This window comes from Oncorhynchus kisutch, linkage group LG20, assembly GCF_002021735.2.
Source record: "Oncorhynchus kisutch isolate 150728-3 linkage group LG20, Okis_V2, whole genome shotgun sequence".
In the NCBI taxonomy this organism is placed as follows: Eukaryota; Metazoa; Chordata; class Actinopteri; order Salmoniformes; family Salmonidae; genus Oncorhynchus; species Oncorhynchus kisutch.
Genome location: NC_034193.2, coordinates 39,296,471 through 39,319,787, shown reverse-complemented (window position 1 = coordinate 39,319,787; position 23,317 = coordinate 39,296,471). Strand labels below are relative to the sequence as shown.

The 23,317-nt window shown below is 43.6% G+C and overlaps 1 protein-coding gene across 1 annotated transcript; it reads right to left on the bottom strand.

The window, feature by feature from the left end:
• Window positions 1-1,438: 1,438 nt before the first annotated feature.
• LOC109865655 (mitochondrial import receptor subunit TOM20 homolog) lies at window positions 1,439-7,333 on the bottom strand. The gene is made up of 5 exons (XM_020453987.2): window positions 7,016-7,333; window positions 5,614-5,660; window positions 4,904-4,985; window positions 4,437-4,579; window positions 1,439-2,339 (listed from the first exon to the last, which is right to left on the bottom strand). The coding sequence occupies exons 1-5, from the start codon at window positions 7,137-7,139 to the stop codon at window positions 2,292-2,294; spliced, it is 444 nt and encodes a 147-aa protein (XP_020309576.1). The 5' UTR covers window positions 7,140-7,333; the 3' UTR covers window positions 1,439-2,291.
• Between the last annotated feature and the right edge of the window lie 15,984 nt (window positions 7,334-23,317).

Sequence of the window (23,317 nt, the reverse complement as noted above, 5' to 3'; positions counted from 1 at the left end):
AGTAATTTTTCTAGCAATTGTTTAGAGATTATTTCACTGTATCATAATTCAAGTGGGCCTGAAGTTTACATACACTAAGTTGACTGTACCTTTAAACAGCTTGGAAAATTCCAGAAAATTGTGGCTTTAGAAGCTTCTGATAGGCCAATTGACAGAGTCAATCGGAGGTGTACCTGTGGATGTATTTCAAGGCCTTACCTTCAAACTCGGTGCCTCCTTCCTTGACATCGAGGGAAAATCAAAAGAAAATCAGCCAAGACCTCAAAAAAAAATGTAGACCTCAACAAGTCTGGTTCATCCTTGGGAGCAATTTCCAAACACCTGAAGGTACAAACAATAGTACGCAAGTATAAACACCATGGGACCACGCAGCCGTCATACCACTCAGGAAGGAGACGCGTTCTGTCTCCTCGAGATGAACGTACTTTGGTGCGAAAAGTGCAAATTAATCCCAGAACAACAAAGGACCTTGAAGATGCTGGAGGAAGCAGGTACAGTAAAACGAGTCCTATAGCGACAACCTGAAAGGCCCCTCAGCAAGGAAGAAGGCACTTCTCCAAAACCGCCATAAAAAAAGCCAGACTACGGTTTGCAACTGCACATGGGGACAAAGATTGTACTTTTTGGAGAAATGTCCTCTGGTCTAATACAACGGTTTGGCCATAATGACCATCGTTATGTTTGTTGGAAAAAGTGGGAGGCTTGCAAGCCAAAGAACCTCATCCCAACCGTGAAGCACAGGGGTGGCAGCATCATGTTGTGGGGGTGCTTTGCTGCAGGAGGGACTGGTGCACTTCACAAAATAGATGGCATCATGAGGGAGGAAAAATGTGGATATATCAGTCAGGAAGTTAAATCTTGGTCGCAAATGGGTCTTCCATATGGACAATGACCCTAAGCATACTTCCAAAGTTGTGGCAAAATGGCTTAAGGACAACAAAGTCAAGGTATTGGAGTGGCCATCACAAAGCCCTGACCTCAATCCTATAGAACATTTGTGGGCAGAACTGAAAAAGCATGTGCGAGCAAGGAGGCCTACAAACCTGACTCAGTTACACCAGCTCTGTCAGGAGGAATGGGCCAAAATTCACCCAACTTATTGTGGGAAGCCTGTTGAAAAGCTACCTCTAACATTTGACCCAAGTTAAAATTGTTTAAGGCAATGCTACCAAATTCTAATTGAGTGTATGTAAACTTCTGACCCACTGGGAATGTTATGAAAGAAAGACTATTCTGACATTTCACATTCTTAAAATAAAGTGGCAATCCTAACTGACTAAGACAAGGAATTTTTACTAGGATTAAAAATGTCAGGAATTGTGAAAAACAGTTTAAATGTATTTGGCTACGGTATGGTCCCACCTAATGGTAGGGAAAACATTCATTAACTATTCTGGACATTAACATCTGAGAGACTAAATAAAGTTTTAGAAGCAAGTGTCATTTACCTTTTTATTTTGATTTCTTACAAAGAGGAACAACTTTAATGACCTAACAGAACATTCAACCACTTTCTAAAGTATCTGCATGTCGGACTGAAATCAAAACAATAACTTAAATACAATGAAGCAACAACATTGAGACAGTCGTTCAATTTCCTTGTTCCTACATGTGATCTAAGAAGTTTGTAGAAATAGGTTTTAATACAGGGGCTATATGTATCAAGTAGGAATGCTTTTTTAGGATCCATTTCCCTTTTAGATCACAATGAATAAGAATGCATGGGCAGAGGGGGGACCTGATCCTAGATCAGCACTCCTACTCAAGATGCTTAATACATATGGTCCCAGAGCTGTGTAAACGTGGGAGTGGTTGCAGGGATGATATTGTAAATGCTGAGAAATGCTTTGCTACATCTTCCAGAGACCGACCACTAAGAGAAGCAAAACAATGTATTTTTCTAACTACATATGAATCCAATAAAAATGCTGTCCGATGGGCATTTTTGATTGGTTGCTGCAAATCACGATATGGTAATTTGATGTGACCAATAGTAACACACGTGTGGGGGACGGGTTCATGTTTCTTTCATTTGGACATCAACGAAAGAATGTTCAATACCCTTCAAAAAGTGAGTAAAAAAAAGTTAGCCTCTTATCCTGACTTGTCTAGAAAATTGATTATAGGAGCACCGGGATTAACTTACCCCTAGGTACCGATCTAGGATCACCTTCCCCTCCCCAATCCTGACCTTAACAATTATTGGGGGAAATACAAAACTGACCCAAGATCAGCATCTAGGGGCACTCCGTTATAGGAGGGTTCCGAGGGGAAATTTCCAGCGACGATCCTCATTCTAAGTCCTCTTCATTCAAGCTACCTTGTGCGCTCACAATACGCTGCAGGAAAGAGGGAAATAACGTCAAATTCTAAAGCCATAAACATGCAAAATGTGTCCAGTTTCCACTTCGTTGTTGATCTCGGACCATAATCATAAAAGAGTCAGAGTAGAAGTGCTGATCTAGGATCAGGGCCCATATTCAAAAAGCATCTTCTCCTACTCCTATGTTTTATGAATACGGGCTCAGGTCCCCTCTGTCCATGTTCTTACTCAAGGTAAAAAACTGGCCCTAAAATCAGCACTCCTACTCTATGGTTGAGACAACAGCCCCTGAAAGGACTGAAGATTGTTTAACAGTGTGGTGGGTGCCTTTCATCGTGTTAGAAAGACCATCATAATTTTTGACAAGGTTTGATAGGTAAAAGCAGTATGCTGGATCTGTACTCGGAGGCACATCCACCTCCACCAAAGTCATGAGCTATGTTTCAGTCTCAGACATGTTTGTTACCTAAACTCATTCTTGAAAAAAAATGGTGCCGATAGTGGGCAGCCGTGCTTCTATCCCCTAGGCAACGGTGCAGTATTTTTTATATAAGCATTTCGCTACACCCACAATAACATCTGTTAAACACGTGACCATTTTTTTGTTTTTTTGAATCAGATTGTAGTTCTGTCTAGCATATAATACAACTGGTTTTAGGGCTGGGCGAGATCTAAATTTGTTTTTGCTAAATGTTCAGATGCCTGTATCGCAGGAATCTACGTTTTTATTATTTTGATGAGCTTACGTCTTTTTGGTCTCATCTCCTTGTGCACCTTCCCACTAGCACACAGACACCAAGCCCCTCACAACAAAGACGAAAGAAACTGCTTGTTGTCATAGAGGAAGTTAAACTCGCTCTTTGCAGCATTTGAGGTTTGGTCCCAACAGAACCAGTCATAGGAACACCGAAATGCTAAGACACTTTTACTGAAATAGACGAGAACTTAACCTTTCTATGGGTCAACTCTCAATGTAGTACAGAGCAGACCCTACTAAAATGAGTACCAATGAATATGATGGTGGAAAATTCATGCTCAGTCTGTCACGCGCGGTACCGCTAGCAGCATTTTAGCCACAGACTTGTGTGCTAGCTGTGTAGTCTGTGTTTATATAAATGTGCATAAAAATACATTTACATTAGGAATTGGCAACTCATTCTGAGAAATAAGCATCGGTTTATCCAGGTAGGCCACTTTGATTTCGATATCTAAATAAGTTCAACCATTCTACCTTGTTGGCTAGCAAATAGATTCAAGTTGGTCAGACTTGAAATAAACATTAGATGGCTACTCACTAGCACGTGGGTTTGTGCTGGAGTGATTTTACGAGACCCGTGTTGAATGTTCTATTATGCCTGCTACAAGAAGTTGGTCATGGTGCATGGTTCTGGTTAAATGTGTAAAAAATAAATACATGCAATTTCATAGACAGACATGAAAGACGGATCAATTATATATATATATTTTTAAGTAGGTTAAACTATTAATCAAATAATAAAATTATTAGTCAGTCTTATGGTTGTGGAATGATCATATTTAGCTTAGTTATAATTTTACAAGCCCTGAATTCAGTTAAGATTATTGCTGACTGTTTGAAATGCGGTGTATTGACCTTTAACTGTGCAACAAAGCTTAGGGAAAATGTTTAAAAATAAAATCAAGGTATATTGTGACTCACCAATGTTTAGAAATAAAAAAATTTAGGCCATATCGGCCAGCCCTAGTTGGTTTCCGCTTTCTTGCTTGAATACGCTTACTGTAAATTGCTCTGAATAGAAGCGTACCCGCTGCAGATGCGGGCACTAAAAAGTTATTTGGTCACAAACTATCTGTATCAGACTGTGTTGCACACATTGTGGCAATGGTTATGCTAATAGCACAGCGCAACATAACTTGTCAGAACCTGCAACTGTAAATTACCCTGAAATGTATGAGAGGCACTATACCTGGCTGATGGTTAGTGTTGGAGTTGTTACAAGCTCAATTTTTAATAGGATTGCAGTTCTGACTACATATTAGATACATTAGCTTCCTTGCTTGTATGCACTTACTGTAAGCAGCCCAGGGTAGGAGTGTTTGCTAAATGACCTTGAAGTAGAGAAAAGGACTATACCTGGCTGATGGTGGGCAGTTTGGTGAGTAGCATCTGGAAGACTGGTGGAGGGAGAGTCTGCTGCAGCACCTGGAGAAGCTGCTGGGGCTGGCCGCACACGGCGATGGCGTTGGTCAGGTGCTCGATGCCGTTCTCGTAATCTCCTATATCGGAATACCAAGCGCAAAGAGGTTTAGATTGACAAAACGAGCAATACGTTAGATGAAGAACAGTGTCGTTACTCTGGTCAAAAGTAAATTAGGTAGTGCATTATGGGGCACAAGGTGTCATTACACTGGTCGAAAGTAGTGGGGGAGAATGTCAATGCTTTGGTCCAAAGTAGTGGGGGGAATATGCAGTCATCGCTTGGTAAAAAGTAGTGCACTATATGGGGTCATCGCTTGGTAAAAGTGCACTAGCAGACCTATATGGGGAATAGAGAGTCACACACAGCCTAAATGATGTCAATGTAAGCAAGACTGGTTTACCTTGAGCCAACAGCTCCTCTCCCAGCTGAATCTCCTCCAGGAAGAACTTCTGAACCGCCTCAGCATCCTTCAGGTCTGGGAGCTGCAAGAGTTCCACAACACACACTTTTCTTTTCATTGGTCAAGAAATAACTAAAACATAGACAGGTGGAAAAGCTCTTGTCGATGGCCTATGCTCCAGGAAGAATAAAATGCCTATTCACATGAGTCGGGGCAATCCGCCGAGGCTTCTTCAGGTGTAAGGTAAGAGTTCAATTTAAGTGAACTCTTAACGCACCGCCTAGCTCAGCACAGCCGTTCTTGCTGGGTTTGCACTTCATCCATTGGAAAACAGTGGCTTGTTCGCCACAGAACCATTCTTGTACGAGTCAAGTATGTGGGCCTTAAGTAACAGATTTTGGAGAGAAGAGTGTAGTCGAGTAGGTATGTTTCCATTGGGGAGCTATACAGTTGTGTTGACTGAAATTCGGTACCACTGAACAGACAAAAGGTTTAATAAATGCACTAATTCCAGTCTCAAATCAGTCATACCCAGCCATCACCTTGCCGTGTCCCAATACATGCCAGTGAAGATATCCTTTTTATTCCACTTGAGGTCATTGGAGATTATTTTCCACATGGTATCATCGGAAGTGTACTAGACATGACTTCTTTAGACGTGTGTTCATTGAGGAAGAATAGAAATAGTACCTTGAGGGGATTTTACTCACCTTTGACAGTCCTGTCCCCTGTTTTGCAGCCGCCTGATTTCTCCTCCCTGGGGCAGAGGTAAACACAATCACTGGTAATATAAATAGCTTTGGGGATTGCTCCTGTTTGTACTTAGACAACTTAGTTTCTCAGGCAATCCTACAATGCAAGACTATGATTAGGAACAGTAAGGAAGTCCCATTAACATCCTAAATTGACACCCTGAAGTACAACTTCGGCTTTGAACAAAGCTCCAAAATAATCCACACACCTTCCCTTGATAAAGTGGTTTACCCAGGTCAGAATCAGGAAATACTTAAGTGTAGCTGCTAAATAGCAAGTGTCAACTAGCCAAACAATCCTAGTTATTTTTTTCTGATAGAGTGATTAACTACCAGAGTGGAAGGTCAATTTAAAAAAGGCTAACAGAGGAACATGGCTCATTCAATTGCAGTAAAGCAGGTGTATAAAGCATTGTGGCCAGCTGACAGCCAAAATCCATCTTTCATACTGTAGTCCAGCTACAATTGTAGTCTAGTTAATGTGTGACTGGAATGTGATCTGTATAGGATTTTTATTGTGACATGCATCCATATGTGTATTCTAATTGGCTCCTGTATTACAGTGAGGGATTCTGGGTAGAAGACAAGGCAGAACTGCCATTATGTACTGTGTGGAGGTGTATTTATTTTAGATCCCCTTATGAGTTATGCAGTCTCATCATTAAAGTTTGCAGTCTAATGCTCTGTAGGCGCATTATCAGCTTCTTCATACCGACAACCCATGGCCTTACATGAGTAGTAGGCCTGGATAGAGTAACACCAGGGATATCCAGGTTGCTCTAATACAGGAGCCAATTAGAATACACATATGGATGCATGTCACAATAAAAATCCTATACAGATCACATTCCAGTCCCACATTAACTAGACTACAATTGTAGCTGGGCTACAGTATGAAAGATGGATTTTGGCTGCTTGGCAAGCTCTATGTCTGATATGGCTAGTAGCCTAGAATGGTTGGTTTAGGTTACATAACAGTTCAAAACACACCATCAATGAATGAATCAGGGTAGGTGCAGCTTTCCATGTCTGAATTCAACTTAACAGAACGCTTGTTGTGAGTGAGTAGGAAGTACATTAATACATGATAAAGGAGGTAGTTAACAGAGAAACGCTCAACTCTATAAGAGAACAGAGTTGAGTTGCTATGCGCTAGTTAGGTGCAGGACTTTTGGGGTTAGCAGTGCGCTGACAATGAATCAGATCTAGTGCACAAACCATTAACGTAACCATGCAAGCTTCTATACTTCGCCAATTGGGTATAGTTAAACGAGTTCGGCCTGGCTCGGGCATTTAGTTGCACCTCAGGTCTCCCAAACAAAGACCGGAGCGGGTTGCAAAGGACGTGGACAACACTCACGTTCTCGCAGCCTGTTCTTGAAGTTGGGGTCACTCCGTCTTTTCTTGTCGAAGTAGATGCAGTAGCCAACGAACAGAGCCCCGCAAACACCGGCGGCTATCGTGCTCGATTTACCGCCCATCATCACTTCCGAAATGGTTGATATTTCTATGTTAACAAAGATAATATTTCAATTTTGGCTTATATCAAAGGTGGTACATGACCTCACACAGTCGCAAGTTCGCAGCAAAAAGGACCAGTAGGACCGCTGACTAATTTGACAGCTAGGGTGTCCGCATTGAACGCCTGATCGAAAATAATACACATTTAATTCCCAATCACATGATATCTCCGATAGCGTATGCATTTGATTGAATATAAAGTGTTGTATGTTGAACCCAGATGGGGGGGGTTAGGATTTCTTTAAATCAATGTAAGTAGTATTGGATCGCATTGAAATGTAAGTGCCACAAGGGAGCAGTAGCGATTCATTAAAAAAAGAAGCAGCAGGCTAATGATTACATTTGATACAATTAAACAGTATTTTCTCCAGAGTAAGAAAAATAGAAACAATTCAGCTACGACTATAGGTATTTTGACTAATCTGGGGTAGACTACACAGCAGCAAACAATGGCCAAGTGAAATATTGAACAGTAGGCTACATGGTGTGGCACAATCATTTAGACCAGTAAGACAACATGTACAAATTTGCTTTCGCTATGCTCAATTCATTTACGAAAAATGATGCCAGTTGCTCTGAGCCTTGCTCCTATGCCTGTCTGGCCTTAGTTTGCACTTTTCATCTCCCAGATGATAGCTAATCCCTAGAAGTGCTGCTCGACAGAACAGATGGTCAGCTGCATTACATGTGCAAGGCCAGGCAGCTGCAAAAATATACCACCTTGACTATTAGGCTTCTGAGGGCACATGCTCAGACCTGCAGTAATACAAACCATCAGGCATGCACATCCTTACATGGATTATATCATCACCAGACTGTGTCTGGTATTGCGTGCACCTTTGCCTTTAAATGGCAACTGAGTCGTTCTGCACCCCTTTCTGTGGCTGGTTGTTGTTTTACAGTTTAATAAAGGAATAGCTGAACCTTAGAGATTGGCGTCATTGACCACACGTCCCCAGTTGACAGGATTTTGGAAGAGGGTGTGTGCTTTTGAGGGGGTTTCCAGTTAAGCTGTGGGTGTGTGCTTGTGTGCGTGCATGTGTGTTTGTACAAGTGTGTGTTTGAACAAGCGTGTGTACACCTTCATACCCGTACTTATGTCTCTATGTGTGTGTGTATGTGAGCATGCATTGCATGTGTACTTCTTCATACTTACGTGTGTGTGTGCATGTATCAGTGGAGGCTGCTGAGGGGAGGATGATTCATAATAATGGCCAGAATGGAGTGAGCCGTCCTTCCCTCAGCAGCCTCCACTGGTATGTGTGTGTATGTGCGTGAATGTGTACACTTGTCTGTGGACAATTTACATGGTAGGAGGATTACCCGTCTGCCCTGTCGTCTCTCTCGCCAGTGGCTTAGCAGCTCGCACCTGGCATGCAGCTGGCTGAGGGTTTGGCGAAGAATTCACCCCTCAGGGACATCTAGCTCCGCCAGTGCCCGGGCTTGACGTGTCGCGGCTTAGCCAGAGGCTCATTGTCTCGCGGCGGTGGGTTATTATTACCATTACTCAATCGTTCCTGGAAACTGCTTTGGAAGCCCTACTGTATGTGATCCCAGTGCTTGTGTGTTCGGAGGTCTCCTAATCCATGCCATCACCCCAGGCCACATTATACATGTCTGTAGCAATTCCCTAGGAAACAAGTACTCTTGTCATTTGCTGGGACTAAGACAGATCTCATGTCCTTATGTCGATGTGGGTTGGAGGTTTGGACAGAAAGACCATGACACACACATCACACACACACATGTTTAGGGATGTTGTACAAATAATGGTTATTGCAAAACTATCTATCAATCAGATAGTAGAATTATGTAAGACTTTAGGGTTTATAAAGAGAACCAACCAATGGGGATGCTTTACCGACTGATTCCTACATATCTCTCTTAAAACCATTTATATGGGTATAACTTTTACTGTTCTCCTGGGTGTGCTAAGGTTGGCAATAAGACAGGAGACACCCTGCAGTTGCTTATTGTGTAGTATACGAGCCTCACTGTGTACCTTTATTGACTGTGCACATAGCACTATTAAATTAATTAAGCATGCTCCATAAAGGCTAGGTAATTAGCATGCTTGGGCTCCTAATCCAATCAGTGTGCATGATGCTGCACGGTGAGCTCATCGCTATATGACATTCACACCCATGCTGACTCTGCACATTTACTGTAAAACCTGGCACTGCGACTTGCGTATGTGAGTGCAAAAGCAATTATCCTCTTCTGCCCTGTCATCTTCCTTGGAATGGTGCTCGTACTCCTCTGTTGCCATGGTTTCAGACCAGAGAGGTAACTATGGCAACACTGTTGGTATTCCCCAAAGTGGCGGAGAGAGATAAGATGGGGGGGGGGGGGGGGGGGTGTTGAGAGGGGGAGAGAAAGCTGTTCAAACACGACAGGATTTGTATTTATTTTTTATTTCAGAGCAGCTGAATAAGGCAGACACACACACACACACACACACACCAAGCAAGTGTTTTTGAGTGGAGATTTGCACAAGGGCTCCAGTGAAGGAAAGCTTGCAGGGACCAACAGAGGAGTAATTATTTTTACCCTGGCTGCAGCTGCTTTTCTGTGTGTCTTGGCAGCCCTGGCTCCAGCAGTAGAGAGACAGGCCAGGAGACAGGAACTGAAAAAAATCCTCTTGGAATAAAATATAGAACGTTTTGAATCGTGGCCCAGGAACGTCCCATAAAACTGGAAATGGCAGGCCTACCCTGTATTTTCCATGAACCCTGTGCTCTCCCCATTCCAAAGGCTATGTCATTAGATGTGTTTTCAAGGGAGAAACACATAGTGGAACCAGGAATGGAGGGAGGAGGGAGGATGGCAGGCTTGCCAAGTCTCTGAGCCAAGTGGGGAAGAGAGAGACTTTTCTGTTTAGGGTGTCTGAATGGGGGAGAGAGTGCTGACTGAAAAGGAATGGAAAGTGAGAGAGAGAGGGAAGGAAGGGAGAGAGAGAGAGGTAAAAGAGGACCGCTTGTGTTGGCATGGCGTTGCGCCCCAGGACCCCATTAGCTAGCTCTCTCTTCAGCTCTTGGCATCGGCATAGGCGGTGGAGGTTTTATCGGCGGCTGTAAGTGAACCATTTCTCCCTCCCTGCAGTGCTCCAACTAGTCCTCCATGTTGAAATCACCACTCCCTCCCTCTGGGGTCAGTAAGGGGAAAGTAAGCGCTGGCGGAGGCGGCTGGCTACAGCTCCAGCCAGTTTCCTTCCCTTTCCCTCCACCCTTCTGGGTGAGTGGAATCTCTGGACGGCTATGAGTGCAACAGAGTTCTGGCCAGTGAGAGTTGGCTACCATTTTATCTCCAAAAGTTAGCCGAGTTAGCTCCAGGACCAAGAGTTAGCTTTCAGGCTATTTAGCATTTTAGAATGACCTTTATATTCTGAGTTAGCTCCTGGATTATCATTTGGTTGTAGAATTTGAGACATAGTTTAGGGTTTGAGCTGTTATGGAGCCAAGGAGGAATAGAGGGGTTTGATAAAAGAGTGGAAGATAGAGGGAGCTATTTGGCATGGTGAGAGAGAGAAGAGGTTGCTGATCCGAGGCAGACAGTCCATCACCCTTCAGCTGTCAATAGGGGTAGCTGCTGCTCCAGCACAACATTCACAGCACCACCACACACACAGAAAAACACACTCGCTCACTCACTCACTAACACACACCCACACTCAGAGAAACACACACACTCCCAAAACAAGATAACTTTCAGCTGAAGTAATGGGTGAATGACACTAAAAAAGTAGTATTCTATGAATAAGTTATATCAATACACACAACCCACTGGGCACAGACGTTAGTTCAATGTCTAGTTTCGATTTACATTTGGTTGAGTTGTCAACTAACATGAAATCAACAAAAGTTGGGTGGAAAAAAATATGAAATTCCCTTAAGTTGATGACTTTTTTTCAAATCCAATCAGTTTTCCATCTTGATTCAACATCATCACAATTACTTTTTTTGGATTGAAATGACTTGAAAACAACATCGATTCAACCCGTTTTTGCCCAGTGGGAAGTTTAAGAGTGGACAAAACAAGGCTTTGGAAGTTAGTATTTACTGCTAACTCTACAGGATTGTATTAATTGTATACAGCAGATGCTGTTCTGTCATTGCTGCAGTTTAGTACAAAATACAGATTCTTACACTTGGGGAATTGCCGTCAGGCACATCTCAACCTATAAACCTACTTTCAGTGTTAATCTGTGTATGTTTGTTTGTTTTCTTGGCTCTCAATTCCATAACAGCATGCTGCAGGAGCTATAGGGAGAGAGTTCTTGTTAGCACTGATCTATGCTTATGAGAAACATCTCCTATGGTCAGATCAAAGATTGAGTCCTGGTAAGTTGTTCCTAGATCTGCTTTTGGGTGGCAACATACATCTACCCCTAGCCCTATTCTGCGGCATCTGGTTAGTAGTGCTAGCTTCCTATAGCGTCCCTGTCTGCTGTAGCCTGGTTAGCAAGCTACCTAGCTATATCGTCTCTCTGCCATCACGGCTGCCAGGCCAAGCACGCCCGTAGGAAGGCCTTGGCAGCGTCCGCTGTCTGTCCAGATGGCTGGGGATGGCAGCTCAGTGTGACGCCTCCGCCTTAGATGTCTCTGATGATTAGACCCTCTTTGAAAGAGATAGACATCCATTTACATGGAGGCTCTTCTCTCAGCATACCAATTGGCCTCGGAGGTCCCACTCGTCTTTGAAGTATAGCTATCGTGTTGTCGCTATATAATGTAGCGAGAGTGTTATTTTTGTCTTAGTGGTTGAACATATTATTTTTGTTGTTGTTTGGTCATCCGCCAGATCTGCTTTACTTTGTGGTGAGAATACTGAGTATAGGTCAACATCCACAAATGTTTTGTCCACAAATGTTCTCCTTCTCTATGTGTCGAGAAGGCATCAAACAAAGGAAATCAATTGGGCACAAGAGGAGGAAGTGTGCCGGGCAGCTTGGCAGGTAGCAGTCTGGTTGAAAAGGTGGCTTGTCCCAGCCTGCCTGGAGGTGGGTAAAACCAAACAAACAAGCAGACGGATCAGGAGATTAATATTTAAAACCAGAGTGGGCCTTAGCGTTGTCATGGGATACCCACCGTGCAGTGACATGCAGCGAATCTCTGCACTCCTCAACCTTAATGAGGTTGTCTGTGAGCTTTTAGCGGAGTTTCCCGTCGTCAATGATGTAGCCAGACACGCTGCCTTTAGTTTAGCACACTGTACCAGGAGAAAGGAGGGGGAGGAGTGCTAGAGGGGTGTTATAAAGAGGGGCTCTATTCAGGAAATGATGACGGACCTCTGGGCTTTCTCAACACACAGGCCAAGCTGTTGTTTGGATTCCCCAGCAACTGTTTTTCGCATTTTATTTCTGTGGGATTCAGTGGCAGGGGGAAAAATGTAAACATGGTTGTGGCTGTGTAGTGACGGAAGCGGCCATATTGCTTGGGTTCATATAATGTTGTTTACCTTACCATTTCCTGGTGACAGGAATGCAAAGCTTTTACATGGTTTGTAGCAGTGGCGGTTCTAGCTTGTATGGCTTCCTGGGTGAACCTCCCCCACCCGTGCCGCCCCCGGCAAGACACCGCCCTGGGAAGCTGCCCATGTCACCTGCCCATGTCGCCTATACCTAAATCCGCCACTGGTTTGTAGTATAAGTTTGCAAAAGGATATTTCGGAGCCATGCCGTGTGCTGCCCATAAGTATGATTCAGAATAGTGTAGACATGATTCGATTCAGAGTGATATGTGAGCAATAGCGTCCACCTATGGCCGATAGAAATGGGTCATCAGGCTACATATGTGGCCAATAGAAATGAATGTATATGTCTAACATGTGTAATATCCCAGTCATAGCTTGGGATATGTAGCAATGAAGTGGTAGGGGGAGGGAGGTAGAATAGAGGGGTTAACCAGGGGCTCAGGAATGTCGGAGTCTGACCCCCTAACCTCCCTCCCGGATTTATCGGGATCAGTGGGGAAGAAAAGAAAAGAGGCCTTATGGGAACATAATGGCACTCCTGTGAAAACGTGGGAGAAGAAAAGAAGAGAGAGCTTAAGAGGTGTAGAGTACATACCAAGGAGGTAGACCTACTTTAAGGTTAGGACAGTGACCTTTTTTGAAAGGGGCACCACCAGCCAGTGAGTGCGCAAAAGAAAGAAAGAAAACAATTGGACTGGTCCGCCTCTCTTTTGATCTTGACACTTTTCATTTGACTGTCACAATATCGGTTGACTTCTACATTGGTTGACTTCTACATCCCAGAAAAGCCCTGCCCCCTCAACCGCATTCCCCTTCCACTTACATCCCCTCCTCCACAAAACAGTTCTCAGACAGTCACCCCTATCACTACCTCCCTCCACCATCTCTCTATCCTTTCCTCATGGCCGTCTCAAGTGAGTTAACATTTTCCGTGCCCTCCGACCTCCCGTTAGCACATGGCAATGATTTCCCACCGCATTAAAGGAGGGCTCTGGTGGTTACCCCAGACTTAAAGGGGAGCTTCGGTGGATTCCAGATGACCGGGCCACCCCTTCCCACATCACATGTGCGCCGTCCGGGGAGGAGAAAAAAAAGAAGGGGCATTTCAGATGGAATGTATGTTCGAAAAATGTAAACCCATTTAATCTATCCCGGGATTGGCTTGAGTAAAATACCTTGTTGTTTTTTCTACTTTGCGGGGGTTTCAATCGACATTGAAATGACTAAAACCGATTCAAAACTGGGTAGAAAAGATAATCGACTAACATTTTATAGACTCTTCACTCTGTTTAGTTTGCTAACAGTCATCAAAATGAAAGCTAGACAGTCAGGGAGCCCCCAGGGCCACATTTGTTTTATACACCTGCTCTAGCCCATGCCTCCATCAATCCAATGCTTTTAGATTTCTGGGAAATAGTTGAATTTAATATTTACAAGTATATCATATCAAAAATCAAATCAAATTTGACTTGTCACATGAATACAATGACAATGAAATGACAATGAAATGCTTACTTACAGGCCCTTAACCAACAATGCTTTAAATAAAAAAATTTAAGTATCAAATAATTAAACAGCAGCAGTAAAATAACAATGGCGAGGCTATATACAGGGTGTACCGGTACAGGCTATATACAGGGTGTACCGCTTGCCATGCGGTAGCAGAGAGTCAGTCTATGACTAAGGTGGCTGGAGTCTTTGCCAATTTTTAGGGCCTTCCTAAGACACCGCCTGGTATAGAGGTCCTGGATGGCAGGAAGCTTGACCCCAGTAATGTACTGGGACGTACACACTACCCTCTGTAGTGTCTTGCGGTCGGAGGCCGAGCACTTGCCATACCAGGCAGTGATGCAACCCATCAGGATGCTCTCGATGGTGCAGCTGTAAAACCTTTTGAGGGTCTGAGAACCCATGCCAAATCTTTTCAGTCTCCTGAGGGGGAATAGGCTTTGTCGTGCCCTCTTCACAACTGTCTTAGTGTGTTTGGACCATGATAGTTTGTTGGTGATGTCGACAACAGGGAACTTGAAGCTCTCAACCTGCTCCTCTACAGCCCCTTCGATGAGAATGGGGGCGTGCTCGGTCCTCCTTTTTCTGTAGTCCACAATCATGTGCTTTGTCTTGATCACATTGAGGGAGAGGTTGTTGTCCTTGCACCACACGGCCAGGTCTCTGACCTCCTCCCTATAGGCTGTCTCATTGTGGTCAGGGATCAGGCCTACCACTGTTGTGTCATCAGCAAACTTAATGATGGTGTTGGAATCGTGACTGGCCCATGCAGTCATGAGTGAACAGGGAGTACAGGAGGGGACTGAGCATGCACCCCTGAGAGGCCCCCTTGTTGAGGATCAGTGTGGCGGATATGCTGTTACCTACCCTTACCACCTGGGGGATGGCCTGTCAGGAAGTCCAGGATCCCGTTGCAGAGGGAGATGTTTAATCCCAGGAACCTTAGTTTAGTGAGGTTTGAGGGCACTATGGTCTTGACTGCTGAGCTGTTGTCAATGAATAGCATTCTCACATATGTGTTCCTTTTGTCCAGGTGGGAAAGGGCAGTGTTGAGAGCAATAGAGATTGCATCATCTGTGGACCTGTTGGAGCGGTATGCGAATTGGAATGGGTCTAGGGTTTCTGAGATAATGGTGTTTATGTGAGCCATGACCAGCCTTTCAAAGCACTTTCTGGATGCAGACACGAGTGCTACGGGTCGGTAGTCACTTAGACAGGTTACCTTAGTGTTTTTGGGCACAGGGACTATGATGGTCTGCTTGATACATGTTGATCTTACAGACTCAGTCAGGGACAGGTTGAAAATGTCAGTGAAGACACTTGCCAGTTGGTCAGCGCATGCTTGGAGTACACGTCCTGGTAATCCGTCTGGCCCTTCGGCCTTGTGAATGTTGACCTGTTTGAAGGTTTTGCTCACATCGGCTACGGAGAGCGTGATCACACAGTCATCCAAAACAGCTGATGCTCTCATGCATGTTTCAGTGTTACTTGCCTCGAAGCGAGCATAGAAGTAATTCAGCTCGTCTGGTAGGCTCGTGTCACTGGGCAGCTCACCACTGTGCTTCCCGTTGTAGTCTGTAATAGCCGGTGTAGTACGATTCGATCTTAGTCCTATACTGACGCTTTGCCTGTTTGATGGTTCGTCTGAGGTAATAGCGGGATTTTTTTAATGCTTTATGGTTAGAGTCCCAGCTCTACCCTTTAGATCAGTGTGGATGTTGCCTGTAATCCATGGCTTCTGGTTGGGGTATGTACATACGGTCACTGTGGGGACGACGTCATCAATGCACTTATTGATGAAGCCTGTGACTGATGTGGTGTACTCCTCAATGCCATCGGAAGAATCCCGGAACATATTCCAGTCTGTGCTAGCAAAACAGTCCTGTAGCTTAGCATTTGCTTCATCTGACCACTTTCTTATGGACCGAGTCACTGGTGCTTCTTGCTTTAGTTTTTGCTTGTAAGCAGGAATCAGGAGGATAGAGTTGTGGTCAGATTTACCAAATGGAGGGTGAGGGAGAGCTTTGTACATGTCTCTGTGTGTGGAGTACAGGTGGTCTAGAGGTTTTTTCCCTCTGGTTGCACATTTAACATGCTGGTAGAAATGAGGCAAATGGATTTAAGTAAAAAAAATGTTTTAAAATGTAGCTTTATTTAACTAGTCAGTATTAAGAACAAATTCTTATTTACAATGACAGCCTACCGGGGAACAGTGGGTCAACTGCTTTGTTGAGGGGCAGAACAAAATATGTTTACCTTGTCAGCTCTGGGATTCGATCCAGCAACCTTCCGGTTCCTGGCCCAATGCTCTAACCACTAAGCTACCTACCCCTAGTCCCCAGAAACTAGGAGTGCCGCCTCTGGTGAGTGTTTTCCTGTTCGCTTATGGCCGTATACAGCTCATTGAGTGCGATCTTAGTGCCAGCATCGGTTTGTGGTGGTAAATAGACAGCTACGACGAATATAGATGAAAACTCTCTTGGTAAATAGTGTGGTCTTCGGTTTATCATGAGATCCTCTACCTCAGATGAGCAAAACCTCAAGACTTGGATTTCTCAAAACTCAAAACTTAGATTTTGTGCACTAGCTGTTGTTTATAAATATACATAGACAGCCACCCCTTGTCTTACCAGAGGCCGCTGCTCTATCCTGCTGAGAAGCTTAAAGCCCGCCAGCTGTTTGTTATTCATGTCGTCGTTCAGCCACGACTCAGTGAAACATAAGACATTACAGTTTTTAATGTCCCGTTGGTGGGATATACGTGATCATTTGTCTATTTTATTTTCCATTGATTGTACGTTGGCAAATAGGACTGACGGTGAAGGGAGATTACCTGTTCGCCGTCAGATCCTTACAAGGCACCCAGACCTGCATCCCGATATCTTTGTCTCTTTCTCCTGCGAATGACGGGGATGAGGGCCTTGTCGGGCATCTGAAGTCAATTCTTCCCATTCGAAAAAGTATTCCTCCAGTACGGGGTGAGTAATCGCTGTCTAGAAGCTCTTTTCGGTCATAACACAAGGTGGCAGAAACATTATCTACAAAATAAGTTAAAAATAATGCGAAAAAACACACACAATTGGTTAGGAGATCGTAAAACGGCAGCCATCTCCTCCGGCGCCATATCATATATTATATGACCTTAAATCATTTGGATGAGAGAAGAGACAAAAAATGTCAGGCTTTTCATCAAGATAATGTAAAATGAATGATCATGTATTGATATGGGGTTTCATGTTAGGGTTTCATGTTGTATGTGAGGGTCAGCGAGTTCTATCCCTGGAGCCTGACCTGCCCTTTGTACAGGTCCCGAAATAAACCCTGCTATTTCAGTCAGTGTACCAAATGTACACTGTCCTTTTACTTTTATTTTGACTTGGGAAGGGGATATACCACTGTGTACATGTGTGTGTGTGTGTGAGTAATCAGATCAGGTGCTTTGATCTGGAAACAGACAGCTATGTCTCTGGTTGGAGGGGGTGTATGGTTTCTCTTTACCTCATGATGTCAGCTCTCCCATGCGGTCGCTGGCTAGAATTTCTCCATTAGCTCAATTATTTACAGTGTTTAATTGAATCATCCCGAGTTCACAATGCTTCCCATGATCCTCCAGGACTGGCACGCCCCACGGCCAAGTGATAGTCCTGCTGTACACACAGATGCATGCATTGATACGCACACACAAACATATACACATTTCCACATGCACAAACCCACACAAGATGGATGGATACACAAACACACACACACACGGAATACCAAAACGTCTGTACTTTCTTGATACTAGAACATGAAAAACAGTTTGGTAAATGTGTCTTACGTGTACTGATTAAGAGAGGATCAAGTCTGTCTATCAGCGCAGCCGATGTCCTTATGACTTCTCCACTTACTCAATGCTAGCTCTAGCCTGTCATGAGGAACCACTGAACTCTGGGCTGCATCACCACTTATGCTGCTCAGAAGTTTAACACACTTCTGAGCAAATTACTGTTTCCAAAACAATGTCCAGTACAAGTTAGAACACTACAATGCAAGATGATACTGGTAGCTTCCAGCTTTGTAGGCTAACTTTCCTTGCTAGCTACAGCTCAAGCCAAAATCCATTCACTACCCTAGTACCTTGTTCGTGATAATATGAAAACCAGAATGCAAAATATTGCTGATTACATGGCTGATTGTCAGCCAAAACTTCATTCACTTCAACTCCCACGCCACATCTCTCCCAGTCAAGACATCTTTGCTTGATAGGTGGTGGGCCTTTGGTGAAAATAGTGAAGCTGAGTGAAGCTTTGAGGAAGGAGCAGATTTTTTGTATATGACAGTAAAACATTATTATGATGACTCTAAAATTAGTTGGCACCTTCAATTATTGCACATTTTCTCAAAAAAGTATATCTGCTCAGGCAAATTTGAAAACTGCTAAACTTGGAACCAATCAAAACTCTCGTACATACCCCTCGTAATGAGGGCAGCCAATGGCCTGCTTCTATCTACGATGTAAACACAGCCTCTTGTGAAAACTCGAGCTGCTGTCTGATGAAAGTGTACAGATATACCTAGCTCCCAAAGACTGAAATAAAATACAGTTGAAGTCAGAAGTTTTCCAACAATTGTTTACAGACAGATTATTTCACTTCACTGTATCACAATTCCAGTGGTTCAGAAGTTTACATACACTAAGTTGGCTGTGCCTTTAAACAGCATGGAAAATTCCCAAAAATGATGTCATGGCTTTAGAAGCTTCTGATAGGCTAATTGACATAATTTGAGTAAATTGGAGGTGTACCTGTGTATGTATTTTAAGGCCTACCTTCAAACTCAGTGCCTCTTTGCTTGACATCATGAGAAAATCAAAAGAAATCAGCCAAGTCCTTAGAAAAAAAATTGTAGACCTCCACCAGTCTGGTTCATCCTTGGGAGCAATTTCCAAATGCCTGAAGGTACCACGTTCATCTGTACAAACAATAGTATGCAAGTAGAAACACCATGGGACCACGCAGTCGTCATACCGCTCAGGAATGAGACGCATTCTGTCTTCTAGAGATGAACGTACTTTGGTGTGAAAAGTGCAAATCAATCCCAGAACAACAGCAAAGGACCGTGTGAAGATGCTGGAGGAAACAGGTACCAAAGTATCTATATCCACAGTAAAATGAGTCCTATATCAACATAACCTGAAACGCTGCTCAGCAATTAAGAAGCAACTGCTCCAAAACCGCCATAAAAAGGCAGACTACGGTTTGCAACTGCACATGGGGACGAAGATCGTACTTTTTGGAGAAATGTCCTCTGGTCTGATGAAACAAAAATAGAACTGTTTGGCCATAATGGCCATTGTTATGTTTGGAGGAAAATGGGGGAGGATTGCAAGCTGAAGAACACCATCCCAACCGTGAAGCACGGGGGTGGCAGCATCATTTTGTGGGGGTGCTTTGCTGCAGGAGGGACTGGTGCACTTCACAAAATAGATGTCATCATGAGGAGGAAAATGATGTGGCTATATTGAAGCAACATCTCAAGACATCAGTCAGGAAGTTAAAGCTTGGTCGCAAATGGGTCTTCCAAATGGACAATGACCCCAAGCATACTTCCAAAGTTGTGGAAAAATGACTTAAGGACAACAAAGTCAAAGTATTGGAGTGGCCATCACAAAGCCCTGACCTCAATCCTATAGACAATGTGTGGGCAGACCTGAAAAAGCGTGTGCGAGCAAGGAGGCCTACAAACCTGACTCAGTTACACCAGCTCTGTCAGGAGGAATGGGCCAAAATTCACCCAACTTATTGTGGGAAGCTTGTGGAAGGCTACCCGAAACGTTTTACCCAAGTTAAACAATTTCAAAGCAATGCTACCAAATTCTAATTGGGTGTATGTAAACTTCTGACCCACTGGGATTGTGATGAAAGAAATAAAAGCTGAAATTATTCACTCTCAACTATTTTTCTGACTTTTCACATTCTTAAAATAAAGTGGTGATCCTAACTAACCTAAAACAGGGAATTTTTACTAGGACTAAATGTCATGAATTGTGAAAAACTGAGTTTAAATGTATTTGGCTAAGGTGTATGTAAACTTCCATACTGTATCTGTTTTCGATTGCACTTGAAATATGCAGTATGCAATGCAAGATTGTTTTGATCATATGAAGAGAGACCATTTAGCCAATTTGTTGAAAGCTATCCAATGTTACAGTTTGACTAGTCTAGTCAGCTACTGTAAATGGAAATGAGTGTTTAAATAGCTCTCTCTCTCTGTTAGTGAAATACATTTCTGTTAGCATGGCATGGTCATAATTCTCATTTCAAGTAACTAGCTGAAGGCTTAAAAAAAAACTTAAATCATATACTTTGCATGGAAACCCAAATAAAAGCATGTGATAGAAAGATGTGTGTGTCATGTACGCTAGAATGGAGTTTTAAAAATGACAGCTGCATAAGCATATTAACCAATACATATGGCATAGACTACATATATACAGTGCATTCGGAAAGTATTCAGACCCCTTGACTTTTTCACATTTTGTTACGTTACAGCCTTATTCTAAAATATATAAAAAATAAATAAATGATCATCAATCTACACAAAATACCCCATAATGACAAAGCGAAAAAAAGGTTTTAGAAATGTTTACAAATGTATAAAAAATAAAGTACAGCAATACCTTATTTACATACAGTGGGGAGAACAAGAATTTGATACACTGCCGATTTTGCAGGTTTGTCTACCTACAAAGCATGTAGAGGTCTATAATTTTTTATCATAGGTACACTTCAACTGTGAGAGGTGGAATCTAAAACAAAAATCCAGAAAATCACATTGTATGATTTTTAAGTAATTAATTTGCATTTTATTGCATGACATAAGTATTTGATCACCTACCAACCAGTAAGAATTCTGGCTCTCACAGACCTGTTAGTTTTTCTTTAAGAAGCCCACCTATTCTCCACTCATTACCTGTATTAACTGCACCTGTCCACACACTCAATCAAACTCCAACCTCTCCACAATGGCCAAAGAGCTGTCTAAGGACATCAGGGATAAAATTGTAGACCTGCACAAGGCTGAGATGGGCTACAGGACAATAGGCAAGCAGCTTGGTAAGAAGGCAACAACTGTTGGCGCAATTATTAGAAAATGGAAGAAGTTCAAGATGACGGTCAATCACCCTCGGTCTGGGGATCCATGCAAGATCTCACCTCGTGGGGCATCAATGATCATGAGGAAGGTGAGGGATCAGCCCAGAACTACACGGCAGGAGCTGGACAATGACCTGAACAGAGCTGGGACCACAGTCTCAAAGAAAACCATTAGTAACACACTACGCCGTCATGGATTAAAATCCTGCAGCGCACGCAAGGTCCCCCTGCTCAAGCCAGCGCATGTCCAGGCCCGTCTGAAGTTTGCCAATGACCATCTGAATGATCCAGAGGAGGAATGGGAGAATGTCATGTGGTCTGATGAGACAAAAATAGACCTTTTTGGTCTAAACTCCACTCGCCGTGTTTGGAGGAAGAAGAAGGATGAGTACAACCCCAAGAACATCATCCCAACCGTGAAGCATGGAGGTGGAAACATCATTCTTTGGGGATGCTTTTCTGCAAAGGGGACAGGACGACTGCACCGTATTGAGGGGAGGATGGATGGGGCCATGTATCGCAAGATCTTGGCCAACAACCTCCTTCCCTCCGTAAGAGCATTGAAGATGGGTTGTGGCTGGGTCTTCCAGCATGACAACGACTCGAAACACACAGCCAGGGCAACTAGGAGTGGCTCCGTAAGAAACATCTCAAGGTCCTGGAGTGGCCGAGCCAGCGCATGTCCAGGCCCGTCTGAAGTTTGCCAATGACCATCTGAATGATCCAGAGGAGGAATGGGAGAATGTCATGTGGTCTGATGAGACAAAAATAGACCTTTTTGGTCTAAACTCCACTCGCCGTGTTTGGAGGAAGAAGAAGGATGAGTACAACCCCAAGAACATCATCCCAACCGTGAAGCATGGAGGTGGAAACATCATTCTTTGGGGATGCTTTTCTGCAAAGGGGACAGGACGACTGCACCGTATTGAGGGGAGGATGGATGGGGCCATGTATCGCAAGATCTTGGCCAACAACCTCCTTCCCTCCGTAAGAGCATTGAAGATGGGTTGTGGCTGGGTCTTCCAGCATGACAACGACTCGAAACACACAGCCAGGGCAACTAGGAGTGGCTCCGTAAGAAACATCTCAAGGTCCTGGAGTGGCCGAGCCAGTCTCCAGACCTGAACCCAATAGAAAATCTTTGTAGGGAGCTAAAAGTCCGTATTGCCCAGCAACAGCCCCGAAACATGAAGGATCTGGAGAAGGTCTGTATGGAGGAGTGGGCCAAAATCCCTGCTGCAGTGTGTGCAAACCTGGTCAAGAACTACAGGAAACATGTGATCTCTGTAATTGCAAACAAAGGTTTCTGTACCAAATATTATGTTTTGCTTTTCTGATGTATCAAATACTTATGTCATGCAATAAAATGCAAATGAATTACTTTAAAATCATACAATGTGATTTCCTGGATTTTTGTTTTAGATTCCGTCTCTCACAGTTGAAGTGTACCTATGATAAAAATTACAGACCTCTACATGCTTTGAAAGTAGGAAAACCTGCAAAATCGGCAGTGTATCAAATATTTGTTCTCCCCACTGTAAGTATTCAGACCCTTTGCTAAAACACTCAAAATTGAGCTCAGGTGCATCCTGTTTCCATTGATCATCCTTGAGATGTTTCTACAACTTGATTGGAGTCCGCCTGTGGGAAATTCAATTGATTGGACATGATTTGCTACGGCCTGTCTATATAAGGTCCCACAGTTGACACAGCATGTCAGAGCAAAAACCAAGCCATGAGGTCGAAGGAGTTGTCAGTAGACAGGATTGTGTCGAGGCACAGATATGGGGAAGGCTTCAATCAGATAGGCCTTCATCAGTCTTAAATGGAAGAAATTTGGAAGCACCAAGACTCTTCCTGCAGCTGGCCACCCAGCTAAACTGAGCAATCGTGGAAGAAGGGCTTTGGTCACTCTGACAGTGCTCCAGAGTTCCTCTGTGGAGATGGGGTAAACTTCCAGAAGGACAATCATCTTTGCAGCACTCCACCAATCAGGCCTTATGGTAAAATGGCCAGACGGCAGC